Below are 19,099 nucleotides of genomic sequence, written 5' to 3' on the forward strand. Positions count from 1 at the left end.
AACAGAGATACAGTACTAACTACACCACTTCCAGCTCCAGGCTCCTTATATCTCCTTGTGCAGGCTACTATTGAACTGTTTGTTTGGGGGTGGGTAGTGACCATAAATCAGCAGACTCTTTGCCAAACTTTTTCAATGTTGAATTCCAATGAATGGATTACTATAAGAGGAAGGTTTAAAGAGGCTAAGCTGCCTATGTTGCCCGCACACACTATTATTTAACAGGGACTGGGAGCCCTCACATAACGACTAATCAGTGTGTGGGTGTGTGTGTGAGTGTGTGTGTGTGTGTTGGGTGGGTGGATGGGGGTGGCACATGGGCCCCAGAATCTGTAGTTGCCCCACCCTTACCGCCAGTTACACAGCTACTCTGAAATAGCCCTGGGCTCAGTTAACAATGTGATAAGATACATGGAGTTTTCTATGATGCATCTTAAGAGTTTTTTTCTGACTGTTTCCCGAACATGCTTGTAGCATGAACGCACGTGCACTGCTCTTAAGATGCTCTTTAGGGAGCTGTCCACGTTAATAGTTCTGAAATATCCTCTAATTTGGTGATGTCAGGTGACATTAGCTACCGTTTAAACTTCGGATCTACACATTCATTGACTTCAATATGAAAAAAAAAAAAATTTGACATCTGCATGTAAGCATCCCCAGTAAGCTATAGCCTACCACACACAATAATAGTAATTATTATGACCGCCGCACAGCGGTTTAGTCAGAGTTTTTCTTCCGGATTTTTATTTTCTTCAGTAATTTTGTGTCAACAATTTCGGGACACTGAAAGACCAGGCTGGGTGCACAAAACTTGATGGGCATGTAGCCCCACAAGGATGACAAGGAACCATTTTTTCGCTCCCCCGCTGGACTGAACCCCCGAAAGGAGAGTAGGGCGGACAAAGTTTTCTGTGAATATCTCAAAAACGGTAGGACCTAGGAGACCCAATTTTTTTTGTATATTGGTCTTAAAGGGCCATGTCAACCCATCCCATAACCACTCATTTGGTGTATACTGCCACGTAATTAAAAAGGAAATTGAGGTATCTCTGGCTGACATGCTCAAAACTGCACAAAATTGGAAGTTTATGATCATTATTACACCCTCTGAATGCATGCCAAGTTTCGTGGAAGTCCGTTCATAGGGACCATAATAAATTATACAACAATTGGGTTCTATGGAACTATTTATTTGTTTCTGATTGGCCGAGAGACGTTCCATGAGTTGGAATATCCCTGGACATTTCAACTCAGACCTTGCACAGCTAATAATAAATCACTCCGCTATACAATGCGAAGATTTGACACAATGTTCTCACCCCAGCTCTCCACCATTTCAAGCAATGGGTTACTCCTTAGCAAACCATAACGAAACAGTGCTTCACCACATCTGTGGATTAAGCCACACAGTCAACTCAATGTAAGTAAGATAATGTAAATGCACACATGCCCACACTCGTTTACACACACAAAAGTTGCAAGAGTACGGGATGGAGTAGAAGATGGAGTCAAAAAGCGTGATTTATTTTTGCGGAGAGAATGTGCAGGACTGAGCTGCTGTCATATGTTGTACTGCTTTGCGGTATATCTACAGTAGTTTTAAGATTAGATTGTTGCACCATTTTTATATTTGTTGCAAGATGTATGAATTAGGCTTAGGCTATACTCAGTAGGCCAGTGTTTTTCAACCTTTTTTGTGCCACGGCACACTTTTGACACTTAAAATGTCCCACGGCACACTAACATCCTGTGTGAAGAAAAAATGACCATACCATAGCCTAAAATTTCAAATAATACACAGATATGGCCTTATTATGGCTTCTATGCAAGACCTGCTCAATAAAACAAGCGCCCTCTGTTTCATTTGTAGGTGACTATATCTAATTTAGTTGTTGTTATGAACTGGATATGGGATGATTCTGTGAATACTGGATATGGGGCCCCCATTGTACAATGCCTGCATACCACAAATAGTGCAATCATACAATCAATGAGAGCATGTGGTTATAAATTCTTTGATGCAATAGTTGCTTTTCTGGACCAGTGAGTGACATTTGGGCAATTTTCTGCGTCACACCTGATGATCTCTCACGGCACACTAGTGTGCCCCGGCACAGTGGTTGAAAAACACTGCATGCCTGTTCTTTGCTACTTTACCACTGTGGGTGCTGCCTGCGAAATAGTGTTCCCTGTCGCAGAAACTGCGACCTATTACTCAATGGGACTTGATCGCCAACTTCTCACTGAGGCCACCAGTAGGACATACAGGGAAATTACAACTAATCTTCAAACGTCTTCTTCATTGACACCCCAAAACGTCTGGGTTATAGATGTGGGACTTGATCGCCAGATCAGGTCATCCAATCAAAACTCTATAATCATGCTGAATGGCTGAATGGCCTCATGCCTCTAGCTAAAGTGAGGAAACGCTTGGTGCATTGGGACAAAGCACCGGTACCACCAGCAGACGCCGACCCACCGTCCCCGCCTGCTGAGCCGGAACTCGACTCGCAAGAGGAAGCTATGGAGTGTAGTTTCTCGCCACCGCCTTTCGCTTCGGCAGAGGATGAGAGGATGAATAAGTTATGTCCAGTGCATGCCCTGTGCCATTACTTGGATGGCACAAAGGGGTTCAGGCGCTGTAATCAGCTGTTTGTGTGTTACGGGGCAGCCTCAAAGGGTAAAGCTCTATCTAAGGACAGGCTTGCACACTGGATAGTAGAGGCCATTGAAATTGCCTACAAGAGCCTTGATATGGAGCCGCCGGCGGGGTTACATGCACACTCAACAAGGGGTGTGTCATCGTCGTGGGCTCTTCACAGAGGCATATCTGTGAGTGACATCTGTAAAGCAGCTGGGTGGAGCTCCGTCCATACTTTTGTATGGTTCTACATGCTGGATGTGTCAGGACCTTTGGTTCACAAGCAGTGTTAGGAGCTAGTGGCACTGAGGCCTGAGCTCTGATGTTGCATAAGCACCTTGATATATATCGCATGTGGCCATTTCCACCCATGTTAGGATATACAGGATAATATCTTGTTTGATCCCTGGTTACACCCTCCCCCTTATAGCACGGGTGGTCGGGGGTCTGTTATGTCTTTGGTACTGTGTTATGACAACATGTTAGGTGATCCCTCTGCATCGACACAGCTCTGTGCGTGTATGGATGCGGTCCCATTGAGTAAATAGGTCGCAGGGAACATCTGGGTTACAGATGTAACACCGGTTCCCTGAGTAGGGACCAGATCTATTACTACTTAAAGGAAAGGATTTTGGCCAAAACTGGTACTACAATCACTTTCAAAATACTGTAGAGCGGTGTACACCGCAGATGTGGTAACTAGAGCAGAGCTGGCAACCCAGATGCCGAAACACTACTGACTTTGTGATTACTAGATAGGTGGAGGGTGGCGGATCAGGCTAAAACACAAATATGTAAACATCAACATCAGTTGAGGGCTGCAACTTCACTTTTTTAAATGACGATATCCTGGCCGGACTACTGTCGTCAGTGATATAAGTATTTGAAATTAGCATGATTTCCTAATGTCTAGTGAAAAATCAGGGCCATTTTATGATTAATTGAATTACATTTCTTACATACGGTTCCTTTAAGCACAGTGTGTCTCTGCTGAGGTGCTCAGGAGCGAAAGAGGAAGATGGATGCGCGTCAGTGTGGTTTATAGCCTCGCCTTGGGGGCGGGCTCTGCGTGTGCTGACGTGTCCATCAGCCATTCGGCCCGATTGTAGAGTTTCGATTGGATGACCTGATCTGGCGATCAAGTCCCACATCTGTAGCCCAGACGTTTTGGGGTGAAAATGAAGAAGACGTTTGAAGATTAGTTGTAATTTCCCTGTATGTCCTGCTGGTGACCTCAGTGAGAAGTAGGCCCACCTGCAAATCTTACAGTAAGACGTTCGTAGGAGGGACTTTACGAAAAACTTAGGCTTACAGGAGTACAGTCCACATCTTCAAGCCGCCTTTGATGTGTGTAGTAGCCTGGCCTTGTCTAAGCCTCTGAGATGGATTCTTGCAGCCAGAGACTTGGATTTGAAGGGATTTCTCAGCTGGATAAGGTTTTCGTGACAAAAACTTGAATGGAATTGGTGAAATTGATGGGATAGGCCTAATTACAGAAAAGATAAAAACATTCTGTTAAAGTCCACTTAACAGTTGGAGCTAGGCCTACTTATTGTACCTTCAAACTGGAGAAACTCACGTTCACCCGTTCAGTAGGTTTTTTTTGTTCTGTTAAACGTTCAAATATTACCTAGATATATAACTGAATGTGAAGAAATAACCATTTTGACATAATATCAAAAACGCCTATGCTCTGTGTTGTCCAGATATCTTACAAGATTGTTGATAAATATCCATAAATTCCAAGAAACATTATAAAACAGCCATTTCTCTGTCCTTGCATAATTTCATCATAGTTTGTAAACATTTATCAAAAAAGGCCTTAATTTACCTTTACTTATAAAAAACATTCCTGTGTGTTTCCATTGAATTTTCTGGTGGTGATGAGTTGCTGTGAAAGATAATTGACAAATCCAGAAGCATTCTGTACCAGTGTGTGATGTTGAAGCGGCTTACAGTAGTATGCCTACTACATTTGTCATCTAAGAAGAGAGAACTCTGAAATATGCTCAAGCCAAATTTTATTAATTTTGTAATTGTTGGTCACTTAAAATTTGCACATGTGACATAAAGATGTCCAGGGATGGAGCTGTGCATTCCTTGCTTATGGTGCTCAGAGGAGGGTGGATCAGATGGAAAGAAACTTCAGAAAAGCTGCGAGGCTGAATTCTCCTTCCTTTCAACTCACATCACGTCTCTGAAGTGAGCGAGGGACTCCCTCTACAGAGATCATTGTATATATACTACACCTTTGAATGCTGTCAATGGTGATCATCAACCTGGCCCAGAAAAAAAAAAAAATATATAATCCACTCACAGCTTACCACTTTTCAATGTTGGTTTCCTGGTGTAGGAGCATAATGCCAAATCCAGGGTTTCTGAGCTCTTCTTGGTTGAAAATATAGTTTGGCTGTGTTTCACGGCAACTTTTGGGGAAATTACCTTATTTGCCATCTACCCCACAAATAAGCTAATTTCCCCAAGAGTTCTGTGTTCTGTTAATCTTCATCTGGCTGTACAACCCACACTGAATTATCACCCAACCCCTACAGTAAATAAGGAACTCATTGCCTTCTTTTTGCATTTCAACGTGACCGTCTTTACATGTTGGTTCCATGTGTTTTTTTATACCAGAAATGCTGTCAGCAAAATTCTGCTATCAATGTGATTCATATCCCGTTATATCTGGTACCTTAAAAATGTATAAAGCTTCCTTTTCAATTCTGATAATCACACATATTGCCTAAACCTCTCCACATATTCTTAATATGAACAGTGACTAGATTAAAAGTACATCAAGGAAACTGTGTCCAAACAACATACTTCAGATATACTTCAGGTTAAACTATAAACCTAATCCATCTATTCATGTTCAATCTTCCTCCCACAAATGGCATAGACCTACTGTTCTCACTCCAGTCAATGTCATTTCCACAGCAGAACATTATAATATATTCCTTTTTGTCCTGTATCATACTGCAATTTTAAAAGAAAGAAACAAAAACAAAACAATCAAACAAAAAAACAAACAAAAAAAATTCATAGGTGCACTCTACACCAAACACATTCATCACATATGCAAACCTGCTCAGAAAGGCCACTCATGCTGCGACAAACTTAAGTGCTTTGTGTGCATCCTTCCAAAGTGATTAGAGAAAACGGCAGTTCAAGGCACACCCACAAGGGGGAGCATTTCATCTCAAGTATACAGCTGGCGTTCAAGTTCCGGTTCAAGTTCTAGTTTAAAGCAGTGATGTTAACAGCAAAGGGTCCGGGTGCAGGAGGACGAAGGCTTGCAGGCAGAAGCGATTGGCACAGGTGACCTGGACGGGGAGAGGTTCACAGTGATGTGATGTTTCTAATAGCTGTGCTCCTCCTTTCCTAACCATTGTAATGTATGGAGTGGCAACAGTTAAATTCTACACCCCCTCATCCTTAAAACCTGTCCTATACACACTGATATATCCAGATATATCCATATATCTATGCACAGCATCTTAATGTACACACAGCAATGGCCCCCATACATACAGTCATCATGTATACTGCATTGTGTACATATGTGTGGAGAAGTGGTCCTATGTACAGAAGTTTGTACGTATATATATACCTATATACATAGCTACAGTACTTGGCTGGGTGGTAGACTTCAAGCACACACACATACACTCAGCTAGGTACAAATGTGTCTTAACTAGGATAAATTATGTACACACATGGGGCCTTTAAACCAACAAATCAAAACAATTATATACAGCCACCTGGATAATGCCCATAGCATATGTACAGAAAATGATGGAAGAGCTCAAGTCTACATGTATTCCGATATTTACATTCTCAAATAGATTAAATAACACACTTTGGGTTCTAGGACCTATTCCAAATCATGAAATATACAAGAGAGCTCTTGTAGGCATGGTGTTGGGATATTCTGGCTACACTGTACAAACCAAAAACACCCTGCTTGAGTTTGAATATAGTTCGAGTCTAGAGAGTACTGGTTCTAGGATTAGGGGCCTGCTGAGGAGATGTGGGCGCGGTCCATGGCGGCGAGGCGGCAGGGAAGACGAAGACCCGTGTGCCGGTCGGTGAGGTCAGCTCCGCCCACTGAGCCGCGTAGAGGGGTGAGGTCGGCAGTCCTCCAAGCGCTACGGGTGGCATGACGTTGCCTCCGCTAAGCAACGTAGCAGGGTCCAGACCGGTGCCTGACGGACAGCTGTCAATCATGGGCCAGGAGAGCGGAGGCTGCTGAGCCACAGCAGCCTCTGGTGGGGTGGAGGTCACCTGGGACAGATGGTAAGCACACATTGCAGTCAGACAGCATCCAACTGCACACTCACCACACATCACACTCTCACTTTCACAGACTCAGAGTATCACAGACTCCTTTCAACTATTGCCTGTTACTCCATGCACATATTCACTCCCTTACACTGACTGACAGACTAATTGATCGGACTGTTTCGCCACGTGTCACGTTCACGGAACACAGACGCAGGACTATACCAGGCCTATCAGGGTGAGTGCAGGGCTGAGCCGTGCGGTCAACACAATGCAGGTTACACATGCACCACTATCCCTCTGTCTGACGCCTGTCCACCTGCACACACACCTCTAGGGTCAGTGCTCTCCTCGCTCTGACCCGAGCCCGGGCTCTGGCGCGACTCTCCTGCCAGTCGGCGCTCGTGCTTGGGGTGGCCTGGTGCTGGGGACTGTCCGAGGGGCTCGTCGCCACGATGGGCGTTAGCTCCCCGGCCCAGTCCTCCACCAGCCAGTGCAGCTGCTGCACGCCAGCACCCGTGTTGTTGCTGTTGTTGGTCTGGGCGAGACCCACTATAGGCTGGTGTGGCGGAGGGGTTGAGCCCGCCGTCTGAGGCTGGTAGGAGGCCGCTGAGCTCGCGCCGGACCCTGTGAAAACATGTCTGCACTTCAGACAGCATCTCACAAACGTCATATACTACACAGGGTATTTAATGATACTAATATAATCACATACTTGTTGTGTTTGAAAGGAAGTCTAATTTGTAGCATCACAGAAGTTACCTTAACTATCTAACAGTGTAGCAAAACACAGCAATTCAAGTATACTTTACTTGATTTAAATGATCATGTTTACTTTTCCACCTCAACATCAAATTACACTCATTTTAGGCAAGTAATCTCAAAAAACAAAATCAACAAAAGACAAAAACTGAGTTATACTTTCTAAACATTTTAAGTAAGGATAGCTGTTAGATTTTACAGTGCAAATGTAATGATAAACCAGGAGTTATGAAACGTTAACGATAGGGGAATAGCAAATATCTTGACAGTATTTGACAGGCACGTTAAGTAAATGAAATATGAAGCAAGAGAGGAAAGGATGAGAACTGTGGACAGATACTGAGCGGAACAGGAGGAACAAACAGAATAGTTACTACTACCACGTTCTTTGCCGAGGCACAGCCGCTTCAAGGTTGACCCTGAAAGATAAATACAGTTTGATGAAGGCTTGTGCAAATTCATAAAATACACATAAACACAAATGTTGCTTCACAAGCTTGTAGCAAAGTGTACCACAAAACTGATTAGGCACAGTAAGCAATAATTCTCTACATAATATAACCACATGCAATTAAATGCAGTTACATCTAATCTGTTATGGACTGATTATCTTAAATTGTGTACAATTTGGCTTGTATCACAAAAGACCAAAAACATCCACAAATATACAGCACTTCTGAACTAATAGGTGACATCGGCTCTAATGGGGGTGACTCTACTTCACACATGGAGCGCATGCATCTAAACAACCATGCGGTCAAGCTCAATTGGTGAACAGTGCTACAGAAGAAACAGCACTCCCACTCTGACAACATTAGAAAAAAACAACTGCAGTGCATCTGCAGCAGGCATACTGGACATCAACCATGAGCCATGCAATACTCATGCATACTGTAGGTGTGTGTTTGCAAAGGAGAGACTCTGCAACACAAAGAAATAACTGAAAACAATCAAACAAACAAAGAAACAAAAAACAAACAAACAAAACCTGTCACAGGACAAAGAGAAAAGGAGGGAAGACAGTGAGGAGTGATGGGGAGACAGTGGCTTAGAGACAGAGACGAGGGGAGAGATCAAGAGAGGCAGAGAAATAAAACTGAGGTGAAACGAAGATCAACTAATCAAATCAAATAAAATAGAAGGATCACAACAGAAGTGAGAAATGGAGGAGACGAATAGATACAAACAGATGGACAGAGAAACAGGCCCACTGAGGAATCTAGCGCGGGGTTTGCTACTGCCTTTATAGGTGACCCTCTCAGGTGTTTGGGGATAGGTGGGCCAGCCTGCAGAGACCAACACAAACAGGAAGGAGAGAGGAGAGAGAACACACAAGAGTTGCAGCCTGAGTAGTGACTGACTGACCGACGGCAGGAGAGAGAGATCACAGCGGGCAGGAATCAGGGAGTCACAGGAAGTGGACTGAGCCACGGAAAAAAAAAAAACAGGAAGTAGGCCTAGCCCCAAAGGCAAGAGAGTCCCCATTCAACAGCATTCTCAAGCGCACCGCGTATAGGCGCTGAGTCGACATGAGTATCTCGACACTTTCTGCCTCTGCACAACAGTGCTGATGGTTTCAACTGACAAACATTCGATAAACAATGGATTTGAAGGCCTCCGGTCCGCACAGGCGCCGACATGAGTGTGGTGCACTCTGCTTTCGCTGGTCTGTTACATTAGATTCCATTGTTTTGGATAGAGCCCTGCACCACCATCAAACCTTTTTGAAGCCACTTTATAGATTACGATTTTGTTGTATTTTTGTCTGTGCCTATCCATAAAATCCATCCAGTTCGTCAAGTGCTTGTCAGTTAAACATTTCGGCACTGGTGTGAGTGGACAAGTGACAGAAAGTGTCAGTGCATTCATGTCAGCGCCTAGGTGTGATGCACTTTATTGAGCGACATTGAATCGTAATCTAAATGACGGCTGCAAAAGAGTTCGGCGATGGTGTGCAGGGTTGTATCGAAAACAAAAATTGAATGTCGAAAGTAGAGTGCGCTGCACTCATGTGTGGGGGTCATTGTTTAAGTCCCTCCATGTTAAACCATGCATATAAGAGCAGCATGTTAAATACTACGGGTGTTACGGTACACAAAAATCATGATTCGGTACCTTGGTGTTGATGTTACTGTTTGGTTAATTTTTAGTACAGTAAGCCTGTAGGTACTGCTAGCCTAAAATTCAGTGACAATATTGCTGATGCGCTGATGGGGGAATAATATTTTGAAATGGTGTCAAATGTTTTTTGATGTTAATTGTCTAAACTGACATATGTTTCACCACTTAATATGTTTGTTTGGGAACTAAAATTTGAAACTTGGTCCACATGGAAAAAACTCTACTGTTAGAGACTGCATTCGGTACATTCAGTACATCTGTATTGAACTCAACATCCTGTACCTAAACGGTTTGGTACAAATGCGTGTACCTTTACACCCCTATTAAATACAACTCTTCTGTGTGTCTCCCCAAAAGATATGGTATTATTAGCCATGTGTGACACCTTAACTGTTGATGTTACATCTGCTAAAGGCAGTAACTAAGAACTAAGAACTATAAACATTTGTACTTGAATACACTTGCAGCACACATTAGACAATGGGAAAATGAAGGTGTCAAAATTGTTAATAAGCAAATGTTACACAGAGCATGCATTCTACCATTCTGGTGAATATATCCATTTCAATGGTTAGGGCAATGTATGGGAGAACAGGGTTAAGTGTATGTAAATATATTTGTGAATTTTCCATTGATTGCAACTGAAGATGATACAGTATCTGAGTATAATCAGTATCCACCTTATTCGTGAAACTCTACTTCTGTCCGGTTTTCACCTTCCGTCCATTCTGTTAACATAATAACTTAGTGCAGTCTCAGCAGGCTAACTAGAATGTGCTTCAACTTATATTTATTTCAAAATGTTGACGATTCTACATTAAATGTGAATATTCTATACCAAACAAAAAGTTTACTGTTACATGGCTTAGGATGCGTCAGGCACTGTCTACTATCACATTAAAATTAATACAACACAGCTTCAGCCAGAAATAGAAAAACGGATTTCTGAATACTGAAGTGTCATGGCGAATCGATGCCCATTGTTGGCTCACAAGTATCATGGATAGTTTACTAACCACACATCTAATCTAAATCTGATGATATTTCTTCACTAGCTTACCACCACTCTTACAACCACCTACCTACATTCAATGCCATTCTTGTGAATGCAGTTTCGGAACACAAGAGCATCATGTTACTGAATGTAGCAGAGGATTAACACGGCATATCCCGCCGATTACTACAAGCCCACCTTACAACAGCTCCTCACAGAATAGAACATATCATCTACTTCACATGTAGTGCAATGTGATGTGTCCATGTAATAAACTAATTAAGCCTAGGGCTGTGACAGAGTGTGACTGTAGGACAGTGGCATGCTGGGAGATGCAGATGAGAGTGGGGCGGTAGGGGGCACAAGTGTGTGTGTGTGTGTGTGTGTGTGTGTGTGTGTGTGTGTGTTGAGGGCAGGGGGGTGGGCAGACGCACCTTGACCTGGCCCGCCGGGCATTGCCGGAGCTTCCCCCTGGAGGCTGGAGTAGATGTTGTCGGAGGACAGGGAGCCTTTGAGTGAGCAGGGCTGCTGGGTTTGGACCGGTTCTGAGCCGGAGTCCGGCATGGTCCCAGCCGGACCTCTGCCATCATACAGGAGTGGACCTCTCGCTGGAGAGCCATTCAAACTAGGGGCATGGTCACCTTCAGAGAGAACCACAGCAACACACAAGGGCACAAGTAGAGGTCATTCAGAGCTGCAAGTGTAAGACTTCCTGCTACTTCTCCCCATACAGCAAGCTCTAAATACCAGAGTTATATAAATGCTGTAAACACCGTATCAGTAAGGAACAAGTTCATTATAAGCTCTAAATACCAGAGCTATATAAATGCTGTAAACACCGTATCAGTACGGAACAAGTTCATTATAAGCTCTAAATACCAGAGCTATATAAATGCTGTAAACACCGTATCAGTATGGGACAAATTCATTATAAGCTCTAAATACCAGAGCTATATAAATGTTGTAAACACCTTATCAGTATGGAACAAGATCATTATAAGCTCTAAATTACTCCCTTACTCAGTTCATCCAGTTCAATAATGTGACATGCTAATATCAATTGAGTACAGTCCCACTCACTGCTCTTGGTGACCTCTGTGGCTTTGCTGGGGTCACTGGTTTTGGCCACACCTCGCAGCTGCTGCACCAGAGGGCTGAGGAGCTTGCCAGCCTTGAGCTTGTGCTTGCTGGCGCGGCGGCGCCGGCCACCAGGGGGCAGTGTGGAGCTGAGGCCCAGGGTGGGCGGCAGCGGCTTGCCCAGGCGCCGGTACAACAGCTCGATCTCCCCGCGCTGGTTCGCCTGCAGCTCTGAGATCTCCTTCATGTGCCTGCACACAAAAATAACAACGCTGAGACAGGACAAGGGCTGGAAACAATGCACACTCAGAATCAGAATTTTGCAAAAATGCAGAATCAGATGAATTATCCCCTCCCAAGGACACAGACTGATTCTGACAGATGCTTCTGATCCCAGGTGGGTGATACACATCGGTGGTGGTTCACTGTGAAGCGCTTCGGGTGTTTTGAAAAGCGCTATATAATTGCAATGTGTTGTGTTGTACACAAACTTTTTGCCTTCTATAAAGACATGCAAACGTATACAGTATAGATAAATAGACAAACATTTAGCCTAGACAGGCATACTAGCATTAGGGGTTCCCTGATTAGGGAACAAATGCATATTGGTCACTTACTTCTCCCGTAGTCGCTGTAGCTCCTTCTTGATGTCTGAGTCCTCCATTTCGGAGTCGTTGTCACTGCTGAAGTAGGAGGTTTGATGGACGGGACTGCAAGGCACACCGCTGGCTGCCCGGCTGGGCGAATCAGAGCTCTGCACGCTGCTGCTGCGACCAGAGCGCCGCAGGAAGGCCACCGCCCTCTTCATGAGGTCACTTCCCCTCCGCTCGGAGCGGCCGTGGCGACTGGGCGTGGTTGGAGCCAGGCGGGCGGGGCTGCTCTCTGCCCCTGAGTCGGACGACATGAAGCGGGGGTGCATCGCCATGTCCACGGGCACGGCGGTCATGGCACGGGGCAGCGAGCCGCGCTTGGCGATCAGGGCGGGCGGCGGCGCCTCCAGGCAAAAGTCCGGCGGCGCCGAGTAGCGGGAGGATGTGGACGAGTGGCTGCCGTGCTTGCGGCGCGTGGCCCCGTTCTCCGCACTCACCACCGAGAAGCGGCCCACGGTCAGGACGCCGCCGGACGGCGAGCAAGGGGACTCCTCCACGCCACTGGACACGCCGGCCCCGCCGCTGCTCCAGCTACGCTGCTTCCTCTCGCACAGAGCGCCCGGCGGAACGCCCATCATCTGCAGCACACACACACACACACAGGTCACACACACATACTCACCACACACACTCACCACCATACACTCACCACCATACACACACACACCACACACACACACACACACACACATACCACCACAGAAAGCATACACAGCACACACACTCACCACCACACACTCTCACCACCATGCACACACACACACACACACCACCACCACCACACACAGCACACACACACAGGTCACAGACACATACTCAACTAATTAACTTCTGTAACACGTAGGCCTATTTCAGCACCCTGCCCATGGAAACTGTCCTCATTGATGTTAACTATTAACATAAACTTTGTATTAGTGTATTCTTGGGGATGGATTATCACAACACACCATAGACAAAATTATATGGCCCAGCCCTAGTTCACGCACACTCATAACCAAACCGCTCTCACAAGTCACAGTAATAAGTCTAATAAAGAGTCCTGTCTGTTACCCTCACCATAACACCTGAACTGTTCTCCTCTGACCAGATAGTAACTTACTGCAATGACACAGGGCAATGACATGATGCAGGACAACTACCTTATATCGGCTTCTGGGGCACAGTTCACACAGGTCACACTCACCGGTCACACACACAAACACACACACACACACAGGACAATGTACCTTATATCGGCTTCTGGAGCCAGAGCAAGAGGTGGAGTGGGGCATCCCAGGTCTTCTGGCAACTGCAGACAGAGACAGTTATCAGTTAAGGAGTTTGGGATTATTTGGGGTGGATAATGCATTCCGTTCACTGTCTGTGTTGGTGGCCACTCATAAATGTGCTTTACTGCTTTCCTCACCTCCTACGCCTGAGTCGCTGTGAATGCTCAAACTGTCCATCCGCTCGGGAATCTGAGGCTGAGAGCAGGGAAGGGTAAAGAGGGTGCAGGGTGAGAATACAAATCAGATTAGAAATGTCAGACATGGAGATGACATTTCAACAGTATCAGAAGGCAGACTACAGTGGAGGAATTGTTTTATCAATCCCAGTTGACAATTGGGATTATCTGTCAATCCCAATCCCCAATCCCAATCCTGTGTGATTACCAGCTGTTCTCCAGCCCTGAGACGTCCGTCGCCCAGAGGTCCAGGCGTGCTGGTCCCCGACCCCTCCACGGCGCTCTCGGGTCCCGGCGGAGACTGCACATACTCGGTGCCCGAGCCGGGCGTCTCGGCCGCGCTGCCCGACGGGTACATGGGCGCGTACTCCTGGTACAGCAGGTTCCGCAGCTTCTCGTCCAGCGTTTTGATGGTGCTGTCCACGAAGCCCCCACGGCCGCGCCCGCCCTCCCCGTCCGACTCCGCGGTGGCCGAGGGCTGGGGCAGCGCCGGACTCTGGGGCAGCGACGGGGCTTTGGCACCGCCGACGCTGGCGAAGGGCTGCTGCATCACCACCGAGGCGTGGCCGCCGCCGCCACCACCACCGCCACCCCGCTCCGTCTGCATCTGGACGGCCTCTCGGGCGGAGCTCAGGTCCGTGGGTGGGGCGGAGTGGGTCAAGGATGGCGGCATGCTCACGTCCAGAGAGAGGGGCATGACCAGGGGGCAGCAGGGCACCTCCTCGGCCAGGGAGCTGGCGCAGGCCATCTCTGCCACCTGCTGCGCGGCGTGGATCGGGGAGAGCGACGCCAGGCGTCCACTCAGCTGACTCTCGTCCACGGACAGGGAGTTGCGTAGCCCTGTCCCGGCCGGTGGGTGGGCCAGCACCATGCGCGTCTGGGCTGAGCTAGCCGCACCGCTTAGGCCGTCATCAGGGGGGCAGTGCAGGGGCGGAGGCTGGGCTGGCAGGGCGGTGGAGGGGAGAGAGAAAGCCAGCGGGTCGGTCAGAGGATGGGGGAGAGGGCTGCACACGCCGGTCACATCACTGCCTGCTGAGGGTGGCGCCGAGGTGGAGCCATCAGAGTCTAGAGACACAAATAATAATCATCATAGGCAAGGCAAGGCAAGGGAAGGCAAGTTTATTTATATAGTGGATTTCATACACAAAGGCAATTCAATGTGCTTTACACCATCAGAGAATAACACGCAGTAGTAAGTAAAAGCAGGGAGGACAACATTTTACAAACAAATAGGTCACAAAACAATGCAGATAGATTACAAAATGACATGACACATAGAAACATGTAAACAACACCCTCAACATTTATATTGGGAGAAATTGTCTAAGGCTGCAGATAATTATAGCACATGTGTTTTTGTTAAAAATATTTATTTTCTCTGATTAGATATGCTTACAAGGATGGAGTGAAAACAACATAATAGCTCATAGTTCATAGTGAAAACAACATAAATTTGGCAAGATGAATACCTCTTTTCACCCAACTACAAGGGCTGCCAATAAACGGGGAGCGGAGTGTATGTTGATGTTCAATGCTGTCAGTGGTACCTTTAGAGAATGTGGATGAGGCCACACTGCCCCCTGCTGGCTGGCCACTCATCCCATCAGGCTTCACAGTCACAGTGCCAGTGAGTGAGGAGTGTGTGGACGCTGTGCCATCAGATGGGGCGTCTCGGCTGCCCAGGGGAACCTCCTCCACCGGACAGATGATGAACCATCTCTTACCGGTGTGTAGAACTGAGGGCAACAGGCAAGACATGGAACAGTTTATTTGGGGGGGCATCTACATTTGTGTGTGTGTGGTCTTTCTGTGTGAAAATAGACTCTCATATATTGTTGTGTAGGAAAAGGGGGCACGTTTTGTCTATGTGGGGCACTTTAGGACCCATGTCACTAGGACATCATAACAAGGCATTGTAAACTTGTAAAAGAGGTCAGCTTTGTAGTAATGCAAACAACTGTAACACCTTGGGGGTTATGTGTGGCTTGGTCTAAAAACTCCATTGGAATACATTCTGGAATGTAACACCACATTTGTTGGCTTTTAACACAACAATAAATATGTCAAATAAAAAATATACATGTGGTTTAAAGGAAAATGTTGCAGCTTCTTTGAAATACAGTCCCTGTACCCATGATCAGAAAGGGTGAAGTACGCCTGACGCAGAATACCATTCACTGACCATTCTGCTGATAGACCGGCTGGGGTACTCCAGAAGAACCGCTCAGACCCTGATGAAAAACAGAACAGCACAGAGAGAACTAAACACAACACAGGAGCAGGTCCACGGCATGACATGGGGAGAGAGAGAAAGAGCTGGAGTGGGAATGAGAGAGAGGGGAGGATGCTGACAGGTGTGGAAATAATGTGAACAGGTGCATGCATGTGTGTGTGTATGGGTGCATGTGCATTGTGCACGTGTATGTGTGTGTGTGTGCGTATCTGTGTTTGTGCATGTGTGTGTGTGTGTGTGTGCATATGCAGGCATATGTGTGTGTATGTGTGTGTGTGTGTGTGTGTGTGTGTGTGTGTGTGTGTGTGTGTGTGTGTTATGTGCGTATAGGTGTGTATGTGTGTGTGTGTGTTTGTGTGAGCATGTGTGTGCGTGTGTGTGCATATGCAGGCATGTGTGTGTGCATGTGTGTGTGTGTGTGTTGTGCATATAGGTGTGTATGTGTGTGCTCCCTGCCTCACCTCGCCCCCGGTCAGGCTGCCGCTGTGGCTCTGCTGAGGACTGCTCCCCCTGCTGGACACCCGCTCCCCCTCCGTGTCCTCACTCAGCATGTCCTCAGCCTTGTCCACAATGTCCTTCAACTGGTCAATAAACACCTCCTTCTCAATGGGCAGGATAAAGCCATTGTCCACCTGCAGGTCAAACACGGTCATTACACCACACTCGCCACATTAATTGTGATATAATTTTGTCCCATAAATGGAGCTGTGCTGCTTAGATTTTCTATATACAGTTTTTTTCAACTGCTTACACACTAAATCTTTGCTTGTCACACCATTTTCTAAACATGTCTTCCAAACATCAAAACCCCACACCAAATCTGCAAAACCATACACTAATTCTCAATGTTTGACTCAGTTTTCAATGTACTAAAACACATTTTGCAAAACACCACACACAATTTTCTACTTCTACACACAAAAATCTAACAGGAAGTAACTTGATTTCGAAACACAACCCATCAAAATGCCACACTAAATCACCAGTGCTTCACTCTCTCTCTTCACATGTGTAAACACTCATTACTTTACGGAACACCATCCAATCATTGCCTTAGTATAGGCCTATGAATACAGTACAGTAGATATACTCTATATGTAGGTATGGACCCTTTCAATCTGGTCCTAGAGGATTTCCAGTTGAAATGTTCAGAACCAATGCAGATATAATACTTTGAAAGGAATGTTCTACAAAACGTCGACTTTATGTACAGTAAAACTTGTCTTTTTTACTATATTTTTGTGTCTCCCAAGTTACCATTAGCTCAATAAATGTTTCTATAGACCTATGAATACATACATAACCACCCCCCCCCCCACACACACACACACACGCACACACACACACACGCACACACACACACACGCACACACACACACACACACACTTTTCTTTAGAAAAAGCAAGTAATTTGATTGTAGTCAGTCATTTCCATCTTAGGCAAAATCAGTTTTTTCAAAACTCCATGTACATCTGGTGGTCATTGTATTTTGCTTTGCTTTGTTCTTGTTGGCTGTAAAACACTGTATTCGCAACAGCAAATTATTTGGGAAAAATCACTATTTTTTGGTTTCAATATTGCTTGCATTTTTACTGTGTATTTCAACTTCTCTCTGTAGATACCGTAACTTTCACTCTTGTATGGAAATACATAAAGTCTATGAAAGACGAAAGAGCGTTAGTTTTTGAGCAACAGTGTGTACATGATGTATCCAAAATGTCATATTATGACAGAAATGTTTGTAATGTGAGGCGAATGTTTGATTTAAAGATGTGTTTATGACATTTTGAACATTGTGTGTCATTTTGCTGGAGATTTGAGACATTTTGCATTTTGTGTGAGCGATTGTTGGTTTTGTGTGTGGAGTTTTGAAAAATAGACACAGAGTTTTGAAAACGTGTGTAAACAGTTGTAAAAAACTGTAATGCCACATTTGTAACTGCATGCTTGAGCTTGACCAGCATTAACAGTTTGGGATTGCTTAATATTTATCTTGTCTTCATTTTGCGTGGGAAGATGCTTTACCATGTATGTAGCTATCTCCTCGGGAGCATCCCCGTCTAGATCAAACTTGAAGGTCACCATTTTATGGTTATGAGTCTCCAGCTGACATTCCACCATCTTGTCACCGGTATCACAAACCTGTGGGCAAGACCAACGCAATAAAGCCACTGTTCTTAGCATCAGGAATATGAACTACTGTATGAAGAAACCACATGTGAACGCACCCATTCCCTTTTAAATACCGCATGCCACTATTACTACTATTAGTACTAAAGTAATGAGTAAAAATAACATATCAGAAATATAATTATTACTCTGTAATGTCCTTTTATTTTATTAAAATGTGTGTGATAACAGTCTTTGCCTGCAGTTGCCAGATAACCTGGGATGCCCCACTCCACCTCTTGCTCTGGCTCCAGAAGCCAATATAAGGTACCTTGTCCTGTGTGTGTGTGTGTGTGTGTGTGTGTGTGTGTGTGTGTGTGTGTGTGTGTATGTGTGTGTGTGTGTGTGTGTGTGAGAGAGAGAGAGAGAGAGAGAGGTGTGTGTTGTGTGTGAGGTGTGGCTCACATTAAGCATGTTCAGTTTGGGTTTGCTGGTCTTCTCCTGGCGGGAGCGAGTGCGAGCCGACTTGCGGTGGTGTTTCCGTGGTTTCCCGTCTCCTTTGCCTCCACTGGTGGCGCCTTCGTAGCTGTCGCTCATCTCTTTACCTGACGCCGCGTCCGAGTTGACACTGTGATACCACAGGATTGTGTTGAGTTAGAAAAGAGAATTAGCTGTGACTGGCCAGTCAGACATTGTGGTCAGTTTCAACTGATAACACTACAGATGGTCTGTTTCACTGAAGCCACAACTAAACTTCAAGCTTGTCAGTGCAGAACATGATGCTGT

General features: G+C 45.6%; 1 protein-coding gene across 3 annotated transcripts in view; it reads right to left on the minus strand.

The window, feature by feature from the left end:
• Positions 1–4,645: 4,645 nt before the first annotated feature.
• The window catches only part of wnk2 (WNK lysine deficient protein kinase 2), a 37,000-nt gene continuing 22,546 nt past the window's right edge, over positions 4,646–19,099 (minus strand). Inside the window, exons 15-28 of one of the 3 annotated variants that reach the window (XM_076267949.1) lie at positions 18,779–18,941; positions 18,230–18,346; positions 16,665–16,835; positions 16,153–16,201; positions 15,518–15,706; positions 14,179–15,035; positions 13,932–13,989; positions 13,753–13,814; positions 12,494–13,104; positions 11,880–12,127; positions 11,234–11,440; positions 8,068–8,103; positions 7,254–7,549; positions 4,646–6,925 (exon numbers count right to left, since the gene is read on the minus strand). In XM_076267949.1, the coding sequence (XP_076124064.1) occupies positions 6,629–6,925; positions 7,254–7,549; positions 8,068–8,103; positions 11,234–11,440; positions 11,880–12,127; positions 12,494–13,104; positions 13,753–13,814; positions 13,932–13,989; positions 14,179–15,035; positions 15,518–15,706; positions 16,153–16,201; positions 16,665–16,835; positions 18,230–18,346; positions 18,779–18,941 (3,361 nt within the window). In that variant the 3' untranslated portion in view covers positions 4,646–6,628. Of the gene's footprint in view, positions 6,926–7,253; positions 7,550–8,061; positions 8,104–11,233; positions 11,441–11,879; positions 12,128–12,493; positions 13,105–13,752; positions 13,815–13,931; positions 13,990–14,178; positions 15,036–15,517; positions 15,707–16,152; positions 16,202–16,664; positions 16,836–18,229; positions 18,347–18,778; positions 18,942–19,099 lie in introns of all 3 variants that reach the window. The other 2 variants (XM_076267948.1, XM_076267947.1) reach the window with 2 other exon arrangements.

Source organism: Alosa pseudoharengus, unplaced genomic scaffold (genome assembly GCF_046254945.1).
Source record: "Alosa pseudoharengus isolate Yale_2024_CS ecotype anadromous, Long Island Sound unplaced genomic scaffold, YU_APseudo_1.1 YU_APseudo_1.1_scf_5, whole genome shotgun sequence".
Lineage (NCBI taxonomy): Eukaryota > Metazoa > Chordata > Actinopteri > Clupeiformes > Clupeidae > Alosa > Alosa pseudoharengus.